General features: G+C 36.4%; 2 protein-coding genes across 2 annotated transcripts in view; both read left to right on the top strand.

The window, feature by feature from the left end:
- Nucleotides 1–6156, top strand: part of kiaa0586 (KIAA0586 ortholog) — a 119270-nt gene extending 113114 nt beyond the window's left edge. The window contains exon 32 of the mRNA XM_016278171.1: nucleotides 5482–6156. Within this exon, the coding sequence (XP_016133657.1) occupies nucleotides 5482–5627 (146 nt within the window). The 3' untranslated portion in view covers nucleotides 5628–6156. The remainder of the gene's footprint in view (nucleotides 1–5481) is intronic.
- Nucleotides 6157–22094: 15938 nt separating this feature from the next.
- Nucleotides 22095–22748, top strand: part of LOC107589619 (dapper homolog 1-like) — a 7119-nt gene continuing 6465 nt past the window's right edge. Inside the window, exon 1 of the mRNA XM_016278120.1 lies at nucleotides 22095–22716. Coding sequence (XP_016133606.1) covers nucleotides 22411–22716 — 306 coding nt within the window. The 5' untranslated portion in view covers nucleotides 22095–22410. The remainder of the gene's footprint in view (nucleotides 22717–22748) is intronic.

Genomic DNA, 22748 nt, shown 5'->3' with positions numbered 1-22748 from the left:
GTTCACCCAAAACTGAATGTTCAGTCATCATTTACTCACCCTCATGTCGTTTCAAACCTGCATGACTTACTTTCTTCTGAAGAAATGTTGTTGTTTTTTCTTGATAAAGATGCCCAGTTTGTAAAAGGCTTGTCATCTTTTTCCTGTCATTAAGATGTGAGGAGTAAGTAGAACCTGGAAAAGACTGTTTGTGCCAGACAAGATGCTGACATACTGAGATGTCTTGTGCAAGTATAGAAATTTGGTAAAATTAGGGCGTTTGTCTTTTGAAAGGAAACGCCGCCCTTAATGGATCTATAGTATCGGATCTTTGTCTTACAGAAGCCAAAGAGACCGATTTTGAGTCTAACTTTTTGTATGTCTCCAGGTTTCATCTTTCACTAATGTAATATTTAGAAGGATTTTATGTAGTCTTTTAAGATGTGTTCTGTTTGTAGAACAAGATGAACAATGAAAACGTAATAATTCACTAAAAAATTTAAATTCACTAATTTACTCTCTTTTAATGTTAATTTTTGGTCCTCAATGAACCTTTCAGTGAACAGTTCTTAAAATAACTGTTTTTCTTAGTGTGAAGAACATTTTAATAATCTAAAGAACCTTTTTCCACTATAAAGAACCTTTTGTAGAATGGAAAGGTTCCATGGATGCTAAATGTTCTTCATGGAACTGTAGATGTCAATAAAGAACCTTTATTCTGGATTGATTAGTGATGCCAAACAGCATTTAATAATCATGAACAATCAGAACACATCTGAAAGTTTTTATGCACTTTGTGTCTGTTCCTTTCATTTATGGGTGAACTTCTCCTTTAAAAACTTCTCTTTTTTTTTATAATGTCCCCATATGACCCTTGAACACCCGGCTCTTAGAAATATTTCAAAAAGACATCCCAGTGACCAACAGCACTGTTCAGAATGTCAGAGTTGAAATAAGACAATTATCCCATTGTTGCGATGGTTTGATTTTTGTTCCAATCCTAAATTCTCCAAGGATATGCAAAGATTTTAGGCAAATGTATTTTTTGTTATGCTTGGTTTCAAACCATTTTAAACTCCCAACCGCAGAGTACAATTATGTAAATGTCATCCATTTTACGCTAGAGGCCATTTTTATCTTCTTGAGGTTGTATGTTTAAAGAAAATTGTTTGTGAAGATTTGTACTGATATCTTTTCAACAACATTCCAACAATCTGAGACTTTCCCAATACACTGATGTCTCTGTAGTCTTCAGCCAGGCCATCAAGACAATGTCTATGGAAAGACTGACGGTATTTTCTAGAATCAGTCTCCCATATTCATCCGTTACCCACATTTATATTAACACAATGTCTAGAATTTCTTTGAGGGCCTATTTTTAAAAAAAAAAGTAAGTGTTCATTTAATGCTGTTTATTCATGACACCCACTATCGTGCTCACTTGGGTCTGAATAGCTCTGGGCGGCTTACATGTACTTCAACTTAAAATAAGTTTTTGTTTCTGTTGTGGCGGACAAACTCCCACTCTCTTTTCATCTATCTGTTCCTCTGTTTTCATTCTTTCCCTTTCACTGCCTTCATTTGCTCTCTACCTCCACCCTGAGGTGTTGTAGTCAGTCTGTTGTGTTTGTAGGCCACAGGGTTTTCCAACAAGAATCTGTGCCAAACCTGGCCCATCTGCTCCACAGAGACTGTGTTTACTGCAGACGGCCATAAAGACGCACTACAGCAAGCAAACATCCCCCGAAGGTCTTTTACCTTTGAATATTTGTGTGAAATAACATTACTTATTCAGTCCTCTTTCTTGTTACAGTACAAGATGAAGGTTATCACATCAAATGTGAATGAGTTTCAGCCACTTCTCAGCATCTTAAAGGGACAGTTCACCTTCATAATTTACTCATGTTTTTCTAAACTTGTGAACACAAAAGGAGATGTTTATATCAAAATGTCCAAGCTGCTTTTTGCCATACAATGAAAGTGAATGGTGGTCATGTCTGTTAAAGGGTTAGTTCACCCAAAAATGAAAATTAGGCTGTTTTTTACTCGCCCCAGAGCCATCCTAGGTGTATATGACTTTCTTCTTTCAGACGAATCCAGTTGGAGTTATATAAAAAATTGTCTTTGATCTTTCAAGCTGTTTAATGCCACTCAGCAGGTGTTGCATGCATCAGTCCAAAAGAAGTTAAATAAAAAGCGCCCATCCATTAAAAAAAAACGTCTCACACGGCTCCGGGGGGAGAACAAAGGCCTCCTGTAGCGAATCAATGAGTTTTTGTAAGAAAAATATCCATATTCAAAACTTAATAATCACTGTAATCTAGCTTGCGCTCACTGTTGTAAACGGAAGCAGTTCCAGGCGGATGACGTATGAGGTCGGCTTTGTGCATGCGCAGCTCAGCAGTGGCGCACACGAAAACGCAGCGAAGAGATCAAAACAAAACAATGGTCACTAATTAGAAGTACAAAACGAGGATTTGTAAAGAAGAATGTCGGAGGATTTCGATATAAGCCAAGAGGAGACCTTTGCTAAAGTAAGGAAACTTTGCTTCCTTTGATCCTGAAAACAAACGTTGGTTTTGTGTATGTCATCCACCCGGAGCTGCTTCCGTGTAGGACTGTTGGCGCAAGCTACATTAAAGTAGGGCTGTGCGATATAGACAAAAAGAAACTATCGCAATTTCTTTGATCAATTTTGCGATTTCGATTTTTATCACAATTTTTGACACACACAGACATGCTTTACAGTCATAAATGCATTCAGTGTGAATTTGAAACATATTTCCAAAAGAAAACCAATTAGAGCTTTATTTTTTGCCATGCATTGGTCATAGAGCTCTTTGTGGCGTTGCCTCAATTATTGAACTAGATTTGTTGCGCCAAGTTCACATGTACTCCAGTCTGCAGTGCGTATACAGTATGTGTATGCGGTGCAGAAGCAGAAATTTCCATGCCAATCCATGTTATTTTTTAACTGCGAATAATGCGCTGTCACTTTCAGCGCGTGCAGCACAGCAGAAATAGACTCCGTGCGGAAACGATCGCAGCTGTCGGAGCGCTATCGTGTGCAGTGTGAACGTTCTGGTCCGTTAACATGGGCACGGAAGAAGAAATACGCAACACAGACGGAGTGTGTGAACCTGCCGTTACGTTTGTATGCCCGCCCGGTCTGTTCTGTTCTCGTGCTCCATTTAGGCGCGCTGCATTCTGATTGGTTCGGATAGCATACTACAGGAAGTCAGGGGCACGGAAAATTGTGCTATAAAGTGATTTAGAAATCACGCACGCTCAAATCGCGATTTTATGACGATTTCGATTAATCGCACAGCCCTACATTAAAGTGTTTATTACATTTTGAATTAATATTTTTCTTACAAAAACGCATAGATTCGCTACAGGAGGCCTTTGTTCACCCCCCAGAGCCGTGTGAGACACTTTTTTTAATGGATGGGCGCTTTTTATTTAACTACTTTTGGACTGATGTATGCAACACCCGCTGAGTGGCATTAAACAGCATGAAAGATTAAAGACCAATTTTAATATAATTCCGACTGGATTCGTCTGAAAGAAGAAAGTCATGTACACCTAGGATGGCTCTGGGATGAGTAAAACAGCCTAATTTTCATTTTTGGGTGAACTAACACTTTAAGCAAGGTTATCTGTAAATAACAACTTAAATTTTAGCACAAAGCTATTGTATGGCTTCAGAAGAATTGAATACAATGTTCTTTTGTAGTGCTTTTATGGTCTTTTTTTGTCTTTTCACATCTTGGTTGCAAACATGAACATTCTTTAAAACTTCTTTTTTTGTGTTTTATGAAAGAAAAAAAACGTATACAGGTTTGGAACAACATGAGGGTGAGTAAATGAGGACACAGTATTCATTTTTGGGTGAACAAACCCATTAATAAGGATATTGGGTCCATGTATCATCTGATAATTAAAGGAGTGTATTCCTCTTTGGAACACCAACTTTCAATTTTTGGTTCATACAGAAAAATGGAAAAACTAAATATTGACTGTTTTTACCATTTTTTGTTTGCCAGATTGAACGGAAGAATTGAATGATCGGATGATACACAGACCATATTGCCATATTTCTCGCTAGGCTTTTGCTTGTTGGCTTTTTATTGTCTTGTTCATGTTATTTTGCCAGTGCTGGCAATAGACAAAAGACAAATCACAGTCCAAATTATGACAAGCCCATATTTTCCTTGTGGAAGTGCATCACCACATGGTCTTCTTATTATAGTTGATCCATATCAAAAGTTTAGATCTGTAGGGGTTTTTATATTCATGTTATGATTCGGGCGTTAGGCGTGAAGTGGCTTTTATTAATCATCTATTGAACGAATCTGATTGTGTCAGTTTGCTTTGAACACACTCCAGTAAAACCATGTGCAGGCTGTTGAGTCTGTCCAAGCCAATGAAGCTCAATATTTGTGGGAGGGTTAATTGCAGTTCTTTCATGATTTAACAGGAGGGGCAATTAATTTTTCACGTAGGTTTGGACAGCTTTTTTCCCTTAATAAATGAAATCACCATTTAAAAACTGCATTTTGTATTTACTTGCATTATCTTTGTGTAATATTTAAATTTGTTTGATGATCTGAAACATTAAAGTGTGACAAACATGCTAAAAAATAAGGAATCAGGAAGGGGGCAAACACTTTTTCACACCACTGTATATATATATATATATATAATATTTTAAAATCTTTTTTCAGCCTCTTGTCTTGTGTAAAACATATCCTCTTATGCCATATTGCTGAGGTAGGTTTTCCTCACCAGTGACAATTCTCGAACCGCTTGAGAAAACACACAGGAAAGAGCATCTTCCTCTGTTGTATGTATGTGTGTGAGTCTGAATCGCAGCTCCCTACTGATCTCCATCAGTGTGCCCGGCGGTCCCGCTAGGGCCTCTGTCCACTCACACTTCCTCTCCTACACGCCCCATTGATCTGGGTAAATGCCCACCCAGCCTCTGTTTGCTGCCCCCCCCAAAATGCAGAGGAAATGACTGATGAATGTTTGTTTGTTTGTGTGCGTGTGTGTGCGTGTGTCACTGCCAGGCCATTGTGACTTTTATAAAAGACATTCTAATAAGCAGCTGATGTCAGTGTGTTCTGATGATGAGTTCACGGTCCCATTCAATGTCATTAACTGGAAAGCCTTCATTATTTGGGCTTAATAGGATGACTTAATTGCCTTGAAATGTCAGAATTTTTTAGCAAATGTAGCACTTGGAATGTGTTCTTTCCAAAACATGACTTATACTTACCAAAGAACTTAAGATGCAAGTATACATTTTTAATAGATATATAAAATGTAAATAAATTTATATATACAAACACACACACACACACATACATATATCCTAAACTTAGTGACCCCAAATAAGTTATGTAATTGATATCTTGTTTATATGGTGTTTTTGCATTGTTATAAGCTTATCGTTTCACCTGCCACTATTCAAATGTTGACTCATCTGTTTTCCCACAGGTGAAGACATTTTTCTGCACACAGAAGGAGGAAGTGATGTCAGAGTGATGTCAGTGAGGCTGCCCTCTGTCAAACAAGATCAAGAGTCTGTCAGCCTCAGCTCTGTTGAAGGAGATACAGACTCTTCTGCTAATGATGTGTTTTAACAGTGATGACCTTGTGAAACCTCTGACAGGAAACAGCTAAGTGCCTGAAAGGAAGGAGATGTTCTCAGCCTTAAATTATTCACATCACAGAAACTCATTTTTGGATGACAGTCAGTGCAAGAGATATAATGAACTCTCTCTAATGTCTCTTGCATTGCTGTTAAATAAATCCATATGTGCTGTTGTTTGCTGTGCGACTGTAATAGACAATATACAAATATATTTTAAACAAATCTGTATCTTTCTTTGTTTTTGCATTTTCCCACAATTTTAAACTTTTAAATTGAATTTTTCATCATTTGTCATTTGTCGGGTTCTTTTGTCCAAGCGGGGCTGTTCTCTGTCATGGTAATGGCAGCCCAGTGCATTACTTCATTAAAGAGAGGGTTTTCACATCATTAGTCTCAGACTGCTGTTTCTCCCATTACAGGGGGAGATAGAGCGAGATAGCCGCTATCAGATGCTGCTTTGCAGTGTCCTGCACTGATGATGCCTGTCTAATAAGCATCCTGTTTCTTTCAGCACTCAAGACATGATAAAGTCTGAGAGAATGAGTCGAGGCTGTCTCGCAGAACCAGACTTATATCGCCATAAAGTCTGGTCCATTTAACAGCTCATTCTGGCCTAGAATCACCCACAGTTTTTGGTTAACAATAGGCCAATATTTAGTAAAATGGCTAGTTCATTCAAATAAAAAATATTGGAAAAATTAATAAGCACTGGTTATTTCAAAGCCATAACTCTGAAAACAAAACACAAATACACACAGTAGCTTGTAGTTTAGATAAATTGCTTGTATTAATGCAAAAATATGTGCTATTTGAGCTGTAAAGTTGTTTGAATCAACGTTTCTATTCAAGTAAATTGCTGTTTATGACTTGCAGAATTAATTCCTGGTTTGCTCCATGCACACTGTCTTTCTGGTTTATTTGTGTATTGTGTGAAAGTTACAGGGTTTATCAGCTTTCCATGAACCTGAGTTGAAAATGTGGATATAATGTTTGCACAGACAAGGTTAGTAAGCCATTTTATTACACTAGTCTCATGTCACTAGTACTGTAATTCTTTAGTTTTTACCAATGCAGAGACAAGAGTTATTTTCTATGATATTCAACAGTGACTCAAATGTATTCCAAGTAGCAGCCTGGTACCTTGTAAATGTAATTTTGTTTCCCAACAGTTCAATAAAATCCTGTAAAATTGCATAAAACCAGCCAATCGGATTGGAGCTGAGAGATTTTAGAAAACCGTTTCAGTTTTTGTCTACAGTATGCATCAGACAGACAGTATGTGGTCTGCCAGCATACCATCTGAGACTTTAATGGAAGAATCTTGATCCATCTTGACCTTGGTGCAAGAACTCCCAGCAGATTGTGTTCAAGAATAAAATGATAACTGAAAGTATTGTTTTCAGTCTCGTGTCAGAGCACTAAGGCACCAAATAACCCTCTATCCACTCTTCTCTGGTTTTTCTGCAGGTATAAGAAGAGGAACCTTGTAAGGAGGACTGGAATCTATATATAAAGAGCTCATCTGGGAAAATGTTAGGCTTTCACAGCTGTAGAGCAGCCAATGGAGCGATAAGTGCAGATGATAAGAGCAGCCAGAGCAGGGCTGGAAATGAAGAAGCTAATGGTGTGATGTGATGCTGACCAGAGACACAAGTGATTCGGTGATACACAGCTGCTCTGAAGAAACGTTAAGTAGTTTTTCAGTTACTCGTGGTTAGTTGCAATGTATATGCATTTGTGGCATGCTGTCAATTATTACAGTAAAAATAGGTACAAATTATTATTATAATTTTTTTTAAATATTATTATTATTATAAAAAAATACAATTATTTAAATGAATTATCTAAATCATATTTTGGAGTAACTCTTGCAGAAGATGTTTGCAGAAATTGGCGTTGTCAGAGTAGAATACTAGTTTATTAACTATAGTTATGAGGTATACACTGTACTATGAAGTAGTTTTTTTTGTAAATAACATATTCAGTAATTCGTTTTTCAAACATTAGTATGCAAAATTACTTAACCTCATCAAATTGCATGTAATTGGCATCTAGTTATGATGGAAAATTGTTCATTTTTAGACTTAAGACTATTTATCATTGTCTGAGTACAACGAAATTTAGAGTGGCGACAGTAAACATTAAACACATAATTGAAACATACACCTTGAGTAACATATTGCACATTAGAATAACATTATAAAAATATTAAAATGCATATATTACATGTCCTTTCCCATCTTTAATAACTATTAAAATTGTCCATAATTATTATGGAAAAGTAAAAGTAGTAATACGAGGAAAACAAAAAAAACTGTTCTGTAATCTATTTGTCCTGGATCTAAAAGCCCTGTACCTCTTCCCAGGGTGTAAATGGACAAACATTCTGTATCCTGGGTGAGTGTGATCCATAATGATAATGCTGGCCTTCGGGCGTAATCGACTGGCATAAACAGTATCCAGGCTCGGGAGCTCAGTGCCTATTATCCGCTGTGCAGTTTTAACCACATGACAGTTCTCTGCGATTTTCCCCAGTGCAACTTGCGTACCACACAGTAATCCCATAGACTAGCACACTCTCTATAATACAATGATAACATTTTCACTAGGAGTTGTGTGGACCGCCTAGCCTGCTTCATTTTTTAAGACTATTTATCATTGTCTGAGTACAACGAAATTTAGAGTGGCGACAGTAAACATTAAACACATAATTGAAACATACACCTTGAGTAACATATTGCACATTAGAATAACATTATAAAAATATTAAAATGCATATATTACATGTCCTTTCCCATCTTTAATAACTATTAAAATTGTCCATAATTATTATGGAAAAGTAAAAGTAGTAATACGAGGAAAACAAAAAAAACTGTTCTGTAATCTATTTGTCCTGGATCTAAAAGCCCTGTACCTCTTCCCAGGGTGTAAATGGACAAACATTCTGTATCCTGGGTGAGTGTGATCCATAATGATAATGCTGGCCTTCGGGCGTAATCAACTGGCATAAACAGTATCCAGGCTCGGGAGCTCAGTGCCTATTATCCGCTGTGCAGTTTTAACCACATGACAGTTCTCTGCGATTTTCCCCAGTGCAACTTGCGTACCACACAGTAATCCCATAGACTAGTACACTCTCTATAATACAATGATAACATTTTCACTAGGAGTTGTGTGGACCGCCTAGCCTGCTTCATTTTACATTCTAGTGTATATTGTAAATTGTTATTGATCATTGTATTTTATTTATGAAAAAATCTAATTTTACATGTGGAAATTAACTGCTGTTAATTGTTTTTATTGCATCTGATTTTATTTTTATATTTTACTTTATTAAGAAATTTTTCTTCCCCATGTTGATATTTGTAACCCTAACTGTATTATTAATTGCTTTTTTTTGTATTTTATTTTATGAACTCAGTCTAATTTTACTTGTAAAAATGAACTACTATTAATCTTTTAATTTATTTTATTGAACTGAATTGAAATGTTTTCTTTCCCACGTTGATGTATGCAAACAGGATCTAGTGAGGATCTAGTTTTCATTGTTGTTGTTATTATTATTATCAAAAACCTCAGTAGACAATATGTACAATGGACCGATAATGCTGTGGACCGAAGTATTTTATTGGGTAGAGTTATCAATATTTCTGGTCTTTTTTGCTGGAAGATAAACTGTTCATCTGCTAAAAGTTCAGCTTTAGAAGTGCATTAGTATGCATATGCCCTCATAGCTGGACTAAAATGGACCGAAAGCCTCAAAACTCCAATTTCATACAGCGTTTGAATGTTACATTAGCACAGATGCTTTAAAGTTGTAGAAGGAAGAGTGTTACGCCACATATCTGGTTGAAAGTAGGACATTCACAGACCTTTCTGACTATCATTGACCAGCTTTGGTAAAGATTTCTTGGTTTATTTCACTACTAGAGCAAGGTGACGTTGAGTAATGATGTTTGGGGTCATGATAAGAAGCACAAAGAACCTCCCTGCCCTCTCAGACCAGAGAGTTTTAAAAGATAAATGGCTTTTTTGGAAGATTTAGGCCAGTTTAGTGTGTCACCGCTTTGTTGCTGTCCCTCCGGTGATTAATTACTGCCATTAAGCTTCAGGATGGTGGGGACTGTACCCCGGTGACCCTCAGTACTGAACACCTGCCAAACAGATCACTCCTTCACGTCAGACCTCCAAGCCTCCACCTGCTGAGACACTCACCAGTGTCATGTCCACCTCTTTCTGGTTCCTAATATTTTTTAATTGGCTACTCTATAAAGCACAATCACAATAGAGCTTTTACTCTCTTTGATGGCAGAGTTTGGCTTGTTTGGTTGGAATTCAGAATTCAGTGTGCACCTACGGACTGGTTCCACTTCATAGATGCCAATAAAGAATCTCTGTTTAGAGTGCAGTATGTTTCAGTGTTAGTATGAGCTCAATCTAATTTTACTTGTGGGAATTAACTGCAATTGCTTATGTATTTAATTGCATTTTAAAAGAATTCTCACAACTTTGAAGAATGCCTTTGTAAATAGTCCCATTATTGCATTAAGATGATTGCATTAACTTCAGCAGCTCAAGTATCTCAGCACCGATGGGGAGTTGGGCTTATTTAATGAGACTATTAACTTCTAGTCAAATGTGAGAGTTTGTTTGGACACAGTGCAGATTTCTTGGCCAAGGGTTGCGCCGCTGGGCTAAATGCATGTTAATTGGTGTTTGGGAGGGGTTTGATTATCTCGCTCTGGGGTTTTAATGGAGCCACAGTGGATAAGAGAACCGCAGGGGAGGATGGGTACTGGACACTAGCAAAAAGGATTCTCCGTGAGGCTGTGAAGACGTTTAAAAAAAAAACTTTCTTAAAACATCCATTCTCTTCTGTTGTTGCTCTCGCACTGCAAATACGACTGCAGCTACAATGTGTTTGCTAATGGCTCCTCGTTCGGCCTGAGATTAATTATGCAGCGTAAGGTTTGGCGTCCAGTCGAGGGCTACAGATGGAAGCTGTCTGTGTGTGTTTATGGAAATCAGGCTGCGTTCACACTGCCAGATCAGATGATGGATGGACATACAGTTTCCTTGGCTCAGATCGAGTCTAGGACGGCCGCATTGTTCCAGCCATAGTGATACAAGCGAGTTAGAAAGCATTGATTTGTGGGAATGGTGGTATCAGGACACATCCATAATAAACGTTGTTTTTTCTGTTGATGACCTTAGGTGATGATGCTCCATTATCAATTATGCAGTCATGAATGGTTTGGACATGTAAACGTATTGCTTCTGGGAGTTTGACTCAGCTAAAATGCAAAAAGGATTGATTTTAACCCTTCTGTCGCTGCCGAAGTGCCTGAAGATGTGCAAATACGTATAGTGTTCAATAAGCTGCCTGTCGTTTTTACACTATAGCATAGTGTTCTGTGTCTATGTTGGCGTCATCAAAGGCACCGATGTCCATTTGATTTTGTATGAGGTAAAGGCTGAGGGAAGCAGATGTCTCCAGATGTTTGCTTTGAGTGCAGCCGTATCCTCAGAGCCAGAGATGGCAGGCGTGCTGAGAGGACAGGAAGTACAACAGCTTTTATCCTCAACCCTCATATCAAAGCATCATAGAAAGACAGCTGTTTCAGCAGCTGTACAGAGAAAAACGGTTGCTAAGGTGCTCAGAGTGTTTGCAGTTTGTTGCTATGGTTGCTTGCTGGTTCAAACTGAAAGAATGACTCGCAATTTAGTGTGTCTGTTCATGTCATTTGTTGTGCTAACTATATGCAATATTAATAGTGATGATTGCTTTACCAAACACCACTTGATTGAATTGAATATTTGGTTTTATTTTATTATTTAAATATTTTAATTTATTCTAATTTTATTGAAGTGAACTGAAATTAATACAAAATATCTTTCCCACACCCATCTTTATTGTTAATATCTCTCTGGCTCTTCTTTAAAGGTTTTATTTTATTTTTTATTTTTGTACTGAACTGAAACTGAAAATGTATCTTTATTTCCACACATCTTTATTGTTATTTGTCTGGCCAACTTTTCAAGTTTTTATTTTATTTTTATTTTTTATTTATTTATTACTGAATGTAACCGAAACAAATGTATGTTTATTTTCAGACATCTTTATTGGTAATATCTCTCTGGCACACCTATTTTATTTGTACTGAACTGAATCAAATACATCATTATTTCCATATGTTTGTTGTCAGTATCTCTCTAGAACACTTAAAGTTTTAATTTAATTTTATTGAACTGAATTGAATCAAATGTGTCTTTATTCCCACACATAGTTGTTTATTGTCAATCTCACAGGCATTACTAAAAACTCAATATGACAGTCCTGACATGGTATTTAGTTATAATAAAGTAATTCCTCAACAGGAAATCAGATGAGTCACATGCAGGAAGATCAGAGCTGTTTTGGATGACTACTCCGTGTCTAAGATGGTGAGATTGATGGCGGTACAGGAGTGTGCATATGTCTGAGAGAGCATGAATTATTCAGCACCGCTGACACTAAAGATTCTTACAGGTGGAGCCAGAGAAACAAAAGCGGGGTTGAGACTATTCATAATACCTTCCCAGAATACCTGCTGCTTTCTTACACACACACACGCTGCTTTTCTGTGTGTTTGATCTGTGCCTCAGGCAGTGTGCCAAAACTAGACAGAAGAAATCCCTGCATATTGCGCCCTCTGGGTCCCAACTACGAATACAGGATGCTAATTATCATGAATTGGGATTTTTGCATTCACCAGTCCATGAATGCAAATGTAGTGGTTTCTCAAATTGTCTTAAAGAAGAACAAAGAGATAGTGTTCAATTGTTTTATTTGTCTGCGTTGTGTTCCGAAGACTGAGATGTGTTTCCAAGAAACGCAATTGTTGTTTGTCACCACTATAACCAGATCTTTGTCCAATTTTACAGATATTTTCCACTTCTGAAAGCCATGTCCTCAGGAGCCTCCATGTAATTTGTTTTTCGGTTCTACAAATTTAAGGTGTGTTCGTTCCAGGTGACCTTTGTGAAATGCGGCAGATAAAATATACACATGAAGACGGAGCCTGTGATGGAAAGAGACTGGAGATGGATATTGATTATATGTGTGTTCAGAAAGAAAGATGCTCACCATCAAAATAGGATCGACCAGATGTGGCCTGGATATAGAGGTACTGTGAAAAACTGCTCTATTTCTCTCTTCTTTCCATGTTTCTTAGACTGAATGTCCAAAATAGAATTAATGTTGAATGCTTTGTGGTCTCTAGGTACTCTTGAAATGTTTCTCTCTCATTTTCCACCCCTTTCTGCCTCTCTCTGAGAACAATACACTCTCCGTGTGCTATTTTCAGTGATTTGATTAATGGTTTAAAAAACAGGACTGGAGGAGAGAGTTTTAAAACTTTCATGGAATAATGGTTGACTATTGAAAGCTCTGGAAACAATGGAAACGTATAGCACAGATTTTGATTTAGGACTTGAGAATTGGACAGCTTGGTTTTGAAGATTATGGTACCCCACCCCAGACCCCTGTAAAATATTTACAGCATAAAACATATGCAGGCCTTATTGAAGTGATTTCTGTAGAGTGAGATCTGAAATCACTTGGCACTAATAAAGTGGTCTTGGTGGCATGTCTGTTTCTCATTGGGCTCCAGACTTTCCCAGCCATGTTTCTAATGGTGAACAAGCTAAACTAGACATTTTTTTTATATAAGAAAAGTAAATTGTTCTTGAACTTACCACCATATTGTTAGAGTATTCTAGGTGGTTGCCAGGATGTCACATGTGGATACTCAGTGGTTGTTAGTGCTTTGCTATGGTAGTTTATTGCTTGTTGGTGAAAATCTTTATGATATTCAGGTTGGGTCAAGTCCCTCCTTCTATAGGATCACATTATAGACTCATTAAAAAATTCAAGGTTCTATATTATTTATTTATGTTTTTATTTGGATATTGCTATATTATTATTGATTATTTTTTGAGGTGATAACTTTTTTGGAAATAGAAACGCTTACTATTGCACCTTTTTGCTAGTAGTTAAACAGATAGCTCACCCAAAACTGAAAATTCTGTCTGCATTTGTTCACCCACATGTTGTTCTAAACCTGTATTAGTTTCTTTCTTCTGTTGAACATGAAAGTATTTTGAAAGATATTTTGAAGAACATTGGTAACTAAACATTTGGAAGTCAATTGCTACCAGCAGCTGTTTGGTTAACACAGTAATTTAATATCAGCTAATGTAAAGCATTCCTGTAAATTAAACAGTAGAGCATAGTGCTCGCAACATCAAGGTCATGGGTTTGATTCCCAGGGAATGCATATATATTACACAGTGCTGGATGGTAACTGATTACATGTCATTTGGATTATGTTATCAGATTCCAAAATTAAGTACTTGTTATTAGATTACATTATATTTTTAAATTCTCTTAATCAGACTACATTTACTTTTTATTGATTACATGATTACAAATTATTCACACAAATGCATTCTCCCTAATTCTTCTTTTTCGTATTTAAAATGTTCATTTCAAAAACCTTTGACACTACATACAGAAAGTCTTCCAGTTCGTTCACACAAACACTAGGTGGCTGTAATTACACAGAACATTGTTAATAACATGGAATATATGGAATATATTTTCTTTCTCTTTGTATTTTATGTCAATTTGGTACAAGAGTTAGGTCAAAAGTAATCAAAAAGTAATTTGATTATGTTACCTAAAATGTTTAATGGAATGGAGCTACAAATTTATATAGTTACTGTTAAACATTCCTGTAAGTCAAACTGTAGCTCATGCCACTATCAAAATCGAGGTCATAGGTACACTGTAAAAAAAAATCTGTAAAAGTTACAGTAAAAAAACGGCAGCTGTGGTTGCCGGAATGTTACCGTAAAAAATACGGTAGCAACGTTTTAGGTTTTACGGTTTTAACTTAAATTTACAGTTAAATACCGTAATTTCATTAACTGATATAATGTTAATATACCAACCTATTGAAGTACTGAAATCTGTTTTGTACTTTTGTAATACACTGATAACCACCAAATGCAGGTGGTGATGAGAAAGTCACATGATGAACCAAAGCCCATCACAAGCAGCTTTTAAGTAATAACATATATAGAAGGTGCACAGTGTCATTCACACAACACTAAACACCATCACGGTAACACACATGAAACTGAAATAATGCAATAAACATTCATTTAACAACATTAGGTGTAACACACAACCCTAATATACAAAACTGATAAGAAAAAACTAAGAAGAAACATAGTTATTTCAACAAAAAAACATAAAAAATGTCAATTTACGGTTATTCACTGTAAATTATACTGTATTTTTCACTTCCAAAAATGGTATACTACCGTAAAATTTGTCCAATTCATGTAATGTCCAATACAGTTTTTCACCGTATATAGTAGGGGAATTTACCGTTAACCATTTAACAAGTTTGTACTGTAGCATTTTTACAGTCTTTTACTGTTAAATTCACGGTAATTTTTTACAGTGTACGATTCCCAAGCAATGCATGAAATAATAAAATGTATACCTTGAATTCAATGTACGTTGCATCTGCCAAATGCATAAGTATGAAATAAAAAATGTTAAAAAACGACTGAAAGTTACTGCAAAACACTGCAGTATATTGTAAATGTCGATTTGACTCTTGAGGGTAATATAGTCTAATAAATGGTCAGTACAAACGAACCAGTTTGACTTTTGACATGCACAATCCGACATGTACTTGAAATATGTAGGCATTTATCCATAATTCACATATGGCAATGGAGAGTATTATTAATCTAGTTTATATTTTTCACCTGATGGACAGCAGAAATACATCAGTGTGGGCAAGCAACGCTGAGGAAAGCGGATACTAATCCATGAGCTTTAGAGAAACCCAGAGTCAGGATTGAAGTGGGACACAAGAGGGAGGCAGGAAAGCCTCACAGTTTTCCTAACACGAAGCAGATCTTAAACCGTCAGGCCCTAATGGAGTCCATCTTTTATTTCGGTGACGTTTGTGAGAGGCCTGCTGCAGTCTCTGAGGGCCGTCGCCGGTCCCCGCCTCTTACCGCAGACCCTCACGGGCTCTCTGCAGATGTTTGTTTGATCTGGCCTTTAGAGCGCTGGAAAGTCCAAGTTATTTTTGGACCCACAGACGCCATTTAATTAAGGCGATTAAGGGATACCGCCAAAGACGAGGAAAATGGTGATTTACGCCTCTGATGGTGTGAGCGATGCGATGCGATGCTGAGAGAGACGTCGTCCTGAGTAAACACATCTCGGGGTAATTGAGAGTGTGATGAAAGTGTGGACGGCCGATCTCAAGTAACCGAAACGGAGAGAGCAAGAAGCCTTAAAATAGTCAAGGTTATGCTTTCATAGTATGATTATACAGTCAAATCCTATGTGCTTGATTTAATCAGCTCTGCGTATTATTTGATTTATACACGGAAAAATGGGTATATTTATTTTGTGGTTTAATGTCTCAGTGCCAGGCTGTGATGGACACTTTGATCAATCAAGAGAGAGTAATTATCTTGAACTATGAATGTATTAATCTTGATTATCCTGTGGAGGAAAACTGGCATGTGATATGAATGATATTTCAGAGTTATTAGAATGTGAGATGTTGATAAGCCCACAGCTGCAATGTAGATTTATTAATGCACATGGGCCGTGACAGCATGAATGAATGCACCATGAATTTTAAGCCTATGAATGTGTGAAATCCATTTAGCTAAACTGAGCTGTTTGGTTTTTGCTATATTTACATTTATTCATTTAGCCGATGCTTTTATCCAAAGCGACTTACAGATGAAAAAAAAACATACCACAAAACTGTCTTAAGTCGCTGGGGTATATTTGTAGCAATAGCCAAAAATACATTGTATGGGTCAAAATTATAGATTTTTCTTTTATGCCAAAAATCATTAGGATATTAAGTAAAGATCATGTTCCATGAAGATATTTTGCAAATTTCCTACTATAAATATATCAAAACTTCATTTTTGATTAGTAATATGCATTGCAAAGAACTTAATTTGGACAATTTTAAAAGTGATTTTCTCTTTTTTTTTTTTTTTCTTTTCCCCCTCAGATTCCATATTTTCAAATAGTTGTATCTCAGCCAAATATTGTCCTATCCTAACAAACCATACTTCAATGGAAAGATTATTCAGTTTTTAGATGTTGTATACATCTCAATTTCGAAAAATTGACACTTAAGACAGTTTTTGTGGTCCATGGTCACGTGTGTGTGTGTGTGTGTGTGTGTGTGTGTGTGTGTGTGATTGTTATTATTATAGAGATGATATTTGCTTAGTTTTATGATCACAGCTCTGTAGTTTTTATTGTGGGAGGCAAAACATAAAATGTTGTGCAATACAATGATGATTAAGAGATGTATGAATAAACATTCATCAAAAGCCTGATGATGAGTCACATTTTAACATGATATTACTGAAAATGATATATATATATAATGGATAAGTAAACCAAAGTTGTTTTATTTCAGTAAGTATTCATCTTGAAATATTACTAACATTCATAAAAATCTGTAAAAAATTTCACAGCAAAAAAAAAAACGGGCGTCTGAAGAGATATGCTTGCTAAAAAGTGTAAACTATCAATAAAATGACAGAAGGCATGGAAAAAATAGTGTACAACAGGTTTTTCAGCAAAGTTTTGATCATGTTAATAATTTAGAAACCTTAGAAATTTGTGAGTTTCTTTCTTCTGTTGAACACAAATAAGATATTATGTTATAATCAAACAGTTGACAGAAGTCATTGACTTCCATGGTATGGGAAAATATATATAATGGAAGTCAAATGCTATACCATCAACTATTTGATTACCAACATTCTTCTAAATTATTTTGTGTTCAACAGAAGACAGAAACTCATACAGGTTTGGAACAAGTGAAAGGTTAGGAAATAATGACAGAATTTTAATCTTTGGCCTTTAAAGGGGTCATATGATGCGATTTCAATTTTTCCTTTCTCTTTGGAGTGTTACAAGCTCTTGGTCCATAAAGAAGATCTGTAAAGTTGCAAAGACTAAAGTCTCAAATCCAAAGAGATATTCTTTATAAAAGTTAAGAGTCAGCCACACCTACCTAAAACGCCTCGTTCTAACACGCCCCCACATGTCTACGTCACGATGTGGCGTACAATGCCGGCTGTTCTGACTCACAGATTGTAAGTACGTTTTTTATATTTAAAGAGTTTTTATATTTTATGTTTGTCATTTCTCCGATCACAAATCCAGACATGGTTTTATGTTTACGCGGCGCGTGCAGCGCAACGCGTAAAAAGACAGTATAAGTCATTATAATCCATAATTATGTCCCCACTGGATGCAATGAATGCTTCGTTTATAATGGGTTTTCATTTTTTTTAAACCTTAAACCGCATAAACACATTGCATTACACCAAATACACAAAATAATGTTCTTTTTCGCAACATCATATGACCCCTTTAAAATAAGCATTGTTTTAGAAGTGTAACCACAAGACTTAAACCTAAATGTTTACATACAACTAGTATGATAAAATCGCACAAACTGAGGGACGAGTCAAAAAATATTGTCTGCGGTATTCCACATCATCTCAGGCATGCTGCCGATTGCCACAGACAATAATTTTGTCATTGTCCCTCAGTTTGTATAAACGAAAAGTGCTTGTTTTGAACAAAGACAAATGGAATTAATTCATAAGAATTTCTTCTAACCCTCAAATGCTGTCTTCTTATTTTTTGTAGTATTGGGAAAGCTCAAGGATTTGGTGAACAAAGATCTGGCCTTCAGTTTTGTCCAGCATCTCTCAACGGTATTGATGAGTGCATGTGAAGTTTCTCACAGCGTGTGGTGAACAGACAAGCTCTTCCTTTCAAATTACAATCACAGACTCAACATTGACACCTGCATGAACCGCCCAGCATCCGTTTGACATCAAAGCTTCATCAGGCTTCTAGATGGAACATTTTCCAAGTTTTGTTTCCACCACTGCAGGAATACTAAAACAAACACCTTCTTTAGGTGTAAATTCAAAGTAATAACATCTATATGACTGATGAGTTGTATAAAAGCGCTCTGTGTCCAGCATGATATAAGATATAGGTGAGGGGTGACGATTGCTATCATGCTCATAAATCCTCGCGGCACATTTGCTCAATTTGTCCCCACAGTTGGGCATCTGTAGAGCAGTAGGCTTTGATGTATTAATTTATTCCCCATGTTCCTGCCAGTCCTAATGGGGTCCTGTTCTCGTTTAATGGGCCTTACAAAATTCATAAGGTAATTACTGGGAGTGATTGGATTAGGTTAAAGCACAAATGTGACTTTGTACTAGCAAAAGCTATAGTCTAAGGGAAATTGTCTGGCTTTTTTTGGGTCAGATTTATGGGAAATTATTTACATAAAATAATCAAGGGTTGGCTATAAAAAAAACAGTTCCTTTTTTTAATAGAGACAAATGCACACTTCTCACTTCATCGGTTTTGTATCATATTGGAAAAATGGCAATGAAAGGAAGGATGTATCCTGTTTGTCTGAGAGATTTGATTCTGGTGGCACAAAGACTACAGCCTTTGATCCAAGTATGTATGTCCCAGGTCCCTTCCTGTCCCGCAGTCGTAGCCTGAGACTTTGTCGAATTATTGAGATTTTTGCCCTTAAGCCACTCTTTCTTTCCACATCAGTGACCGTGTGTGTATATCTGTGTGCTTGTGTAACCGTTCGGCCAGGGCTAATGTTTCAGAGGGTCACCAGCTGTGTTTCAAACATCTGTTCCTCATAGAAGCAGCCATGGATCCCATTTCCTCAATCCCTGTCGTGTTTAGAAAGAGAGATTAAGCTTTGTGCCGTCTACTGAAGGTCTCCTTCTCTCTTTGACACATATTCACCGCCTGCTTAGCTGCAAATCAAACGAAACTGTCTGAGGCATTGGCTGACGTTGATGGACAGGGCTTTGAGAGGTGCAGTGTTTTTCATTAGACACGCAACTGCAAACCCCCTTCCGTGGAAAGAGTCTATCCGCCAGAGCTATGAGCGCGACTAATTTATTCTGATAAATATACACAATGTCTCTTCCACGTGTTTGAATCCAAAATATAAATTAGCTTAAAATCTGCCAGAACAGTTACGTTCTTGATATGTAAATTCTTGATCCATTTCACAGATGCATTTTCAAACAAATCTGTCTGTTTTGAGTTCTCCACGCGTCTGAATAATGAGCTAGTTGAGAAATGAGATTTCAGCCTCTTATAGAAGCAGCTGTGGAGTCTATTACCATAAATACCGGTAATGTTTAAACATATGTTTTACAGATCCGTGTTTTAGAAAACCTCTAGATCATTCTTTATTTGAGTCAGTATATAGTCTCCTACATCTTGGTGAAATGTCAGACTTTTACTTGTATGCATAAATGCATCTAGAAAATATAGATTTGTCTATAAAGTTAACTATTGGACGAACTGAAAAATTAAATGGAAAAATAATAAATATAAATAAATTAGAAATATATATTTTGCTAGCAATAGTCCATGAAGTGCACTATTGCAAAGTTTTTGTTTTAACAACAGTAGAGGGCAGTCATCCACTTGAGTGCCTTGAAATACACCTTAAAAAAATCTTAATTATTCAAAATGCATGTCATTATCTGTATTGCAAGTTATTAAACATTTTATTAGGTTATGATATCTGCATTATGCACTGTGTCCTTGAATATTGTATATTTTCCTGTTCTTTTAGACATGATACCAACCAAGGTAATACCATATTTTTTTAGAAACTATGTAAATATCATGGTTTATATGAATATGGTAATCATAGCACCTGATATCATCACCTTACTATTGTACCACCATAATACGGTTTGATAAACTAGTAAAAAAATACATTACATTTATTTTCAGACAAAAAAAATAAAAAGTACTTCTAAATCTTGCCATTTTAGGTTTAGGGTGCTGTAAGCTTGTATTTACATGCATATATAAATTTTTCATGTACCTGCCAGTACTACAAAATGTGCTCCTGTCCTGTTTTGGTTTAGCAGGATAGTTAAACAATCGAAAAGTAATAAACTTTATATGATTGCCCTTACCAAAAAGTAGTATACTTCAAGTTTATTTTATTAAGTATACTTAAGTAAAGTTCAAGTATATTTTTAAGTATACTTCATGTAGCAAGTATACAAATGTCAGTGTACTAGTAGTATACTTGTAAGTGTACCATTTCAATACTCCTTGGGACTAAATTGGCTCACTTTCTAGTACATAAAAGTATGCTTTTAAGTATACTTTAAGTATAACAGTAGTCAACTTTAACTAGTTTACATCAATATTTTTAGCTTGTACTGCAACTATACTAAAAGTGAACTTAAGGTATACTGATAGTTTACTAATTAAATACTTGTAGTAGCATTTTAAGTACACTTTGAAGTATAGTCTTAGTAAACTACTAGTTTAGTAGTTTTATACTGCAAGTCTACTCGTAAGTTTTGTTTAAGTGGACTTTACATCATACTACTATGTCCCTATTTAAGTATTAATTTGTATATATTTTGTTATATAAATATCTGAACATACAAAACACCAAAAGAAAGAACAGGGTATCTGCTTGTAAACAAAAACATTTTATTCAAGCTTCATGCATTCTTTTTTTTTTAAACACTTGAATAAGAGTATGAAATGGGTAAGTTTCATAAATAATAATAAAAAAGAAATTAACAACATTTTGAACAAAAAGCTGAAAAAAAGACTATGAATTGGATTCAGAACGATAATCAAAACGTAGATAGAGTCGCTCAACACCCCAAAGCTTGACAGTCATTATTACCTCTTGATTGGTCGACATTACATCAACGTTACACAGTTTTGATGCTGTTTTATGTCTGATGATCGTGTTAGATTACATGTGGAAGCATCTGTTGTTTCGGTTTCTTCTTCACTTGTGTTTTTTGGAAATTCTGTACAGAAAATGTGTACTAGCGCCCCCTACAGTATAGAGGATTCAGTATACAGTATTCTAGGAACACAAGTATAGCTCAAATATATTTAGACTTTTTCTAAGTAGGCTATAAGTCAAGTATACTTAAATGTCATTGTAAGTATATTTCTGAGAAGTACATAAAGCCCATTTCTGAGAAGTACATAAAAAGTAGACTAAAAGCATACTTTCCTATTTTTTTGTTTAAAAGAAGTATGCTAATAGCACACTTGAATAAACTTCTGTTTCGTAAGGGTGTGCATGTAGTTCGGTGTGCATGTAATATAGATGATCTAATGCAGGTCTTAGGCTAATGTTGTTTTATACATCATGCATGAAAATGGACACTGCCATACTTGGACAGTAGAGCAGGGAGTGAACCGGCCGGGCGTTAGGACCCCGCCGCATCCTCCGCAGCAGGGTTTCCTCCGTATGTGTGTGTGTGTGTGTGTGTGTGTGTGAGTGATTGAGTTCCTCACCGCAGAACACATTCAGATCCCTGTATCATCCGAGCGGCACACATCAACGCCCTCTCTATCGCTCTGTCTGTGGATTTGGACTTTTTATGCTGAGCTTCAGCAAGGACAACAGACGTTTAAATGCCATATATCTGTAGCATAAAAAGTTATTTTTTCTCTGAATTGTTGGATTCTTTTTGGGTTTTGATGATCACTTTTAAAACATGGAAATTATCTGACCATGTCATAAGTGTTTTTCAGATGCAATTTGGTCCTAAGAAGAATCTCCATAGCGTTATTGTCGCTGGATATGTAAATGAATGAATTGTCAGAGATGCTGGTGTCCAGGGATTATTGTGCGCTCTTGATGCGGGATTGGAAGGAATGCGAGGCGCGCGGTGAAGTGGAGCGGGTTCGAACCCGAGAGCGTCTGGACGCGACTGTCGCGGGTCTGGCCGAGCTGGAGTATCTGAGACAGAGACAGGAGCTGCTGGTCAGGAGTGTGTTGAACTGTCAGGAGCTCGCGGGAGAGGACAAACCCTGCCTTACAGTGGAGGACAGCTATCTGAACACTGAAGAGAAACTTCTGGAGGAGAATATTTTATTGCTTAGAAAACAATTGGTGAGTAACAGAAACTGATTTTATTTAAATAT

Source organism: Sinocyclocheilus grahami, unplaced genomic scaffold (genome assembly GCF_001515645.1).
Source record: "Sinocyclocheilus grahami isolate Dianchi unplaced genomic scaffold, SAMN03320097.WGS_v1.1 scaffold118.1, whole genome shotgun sequence".
Taxonomy (NCBI): Eukaryota; Metazoa; Chordata; class Actinopteri; order Cypriniformes; family Cyprinidae; genus Sinocyclocheilus; species Sinocyclocheilus grahami.
This window is presented reverse-complemented; position numbering and strand designations above follow the sequence as displayed.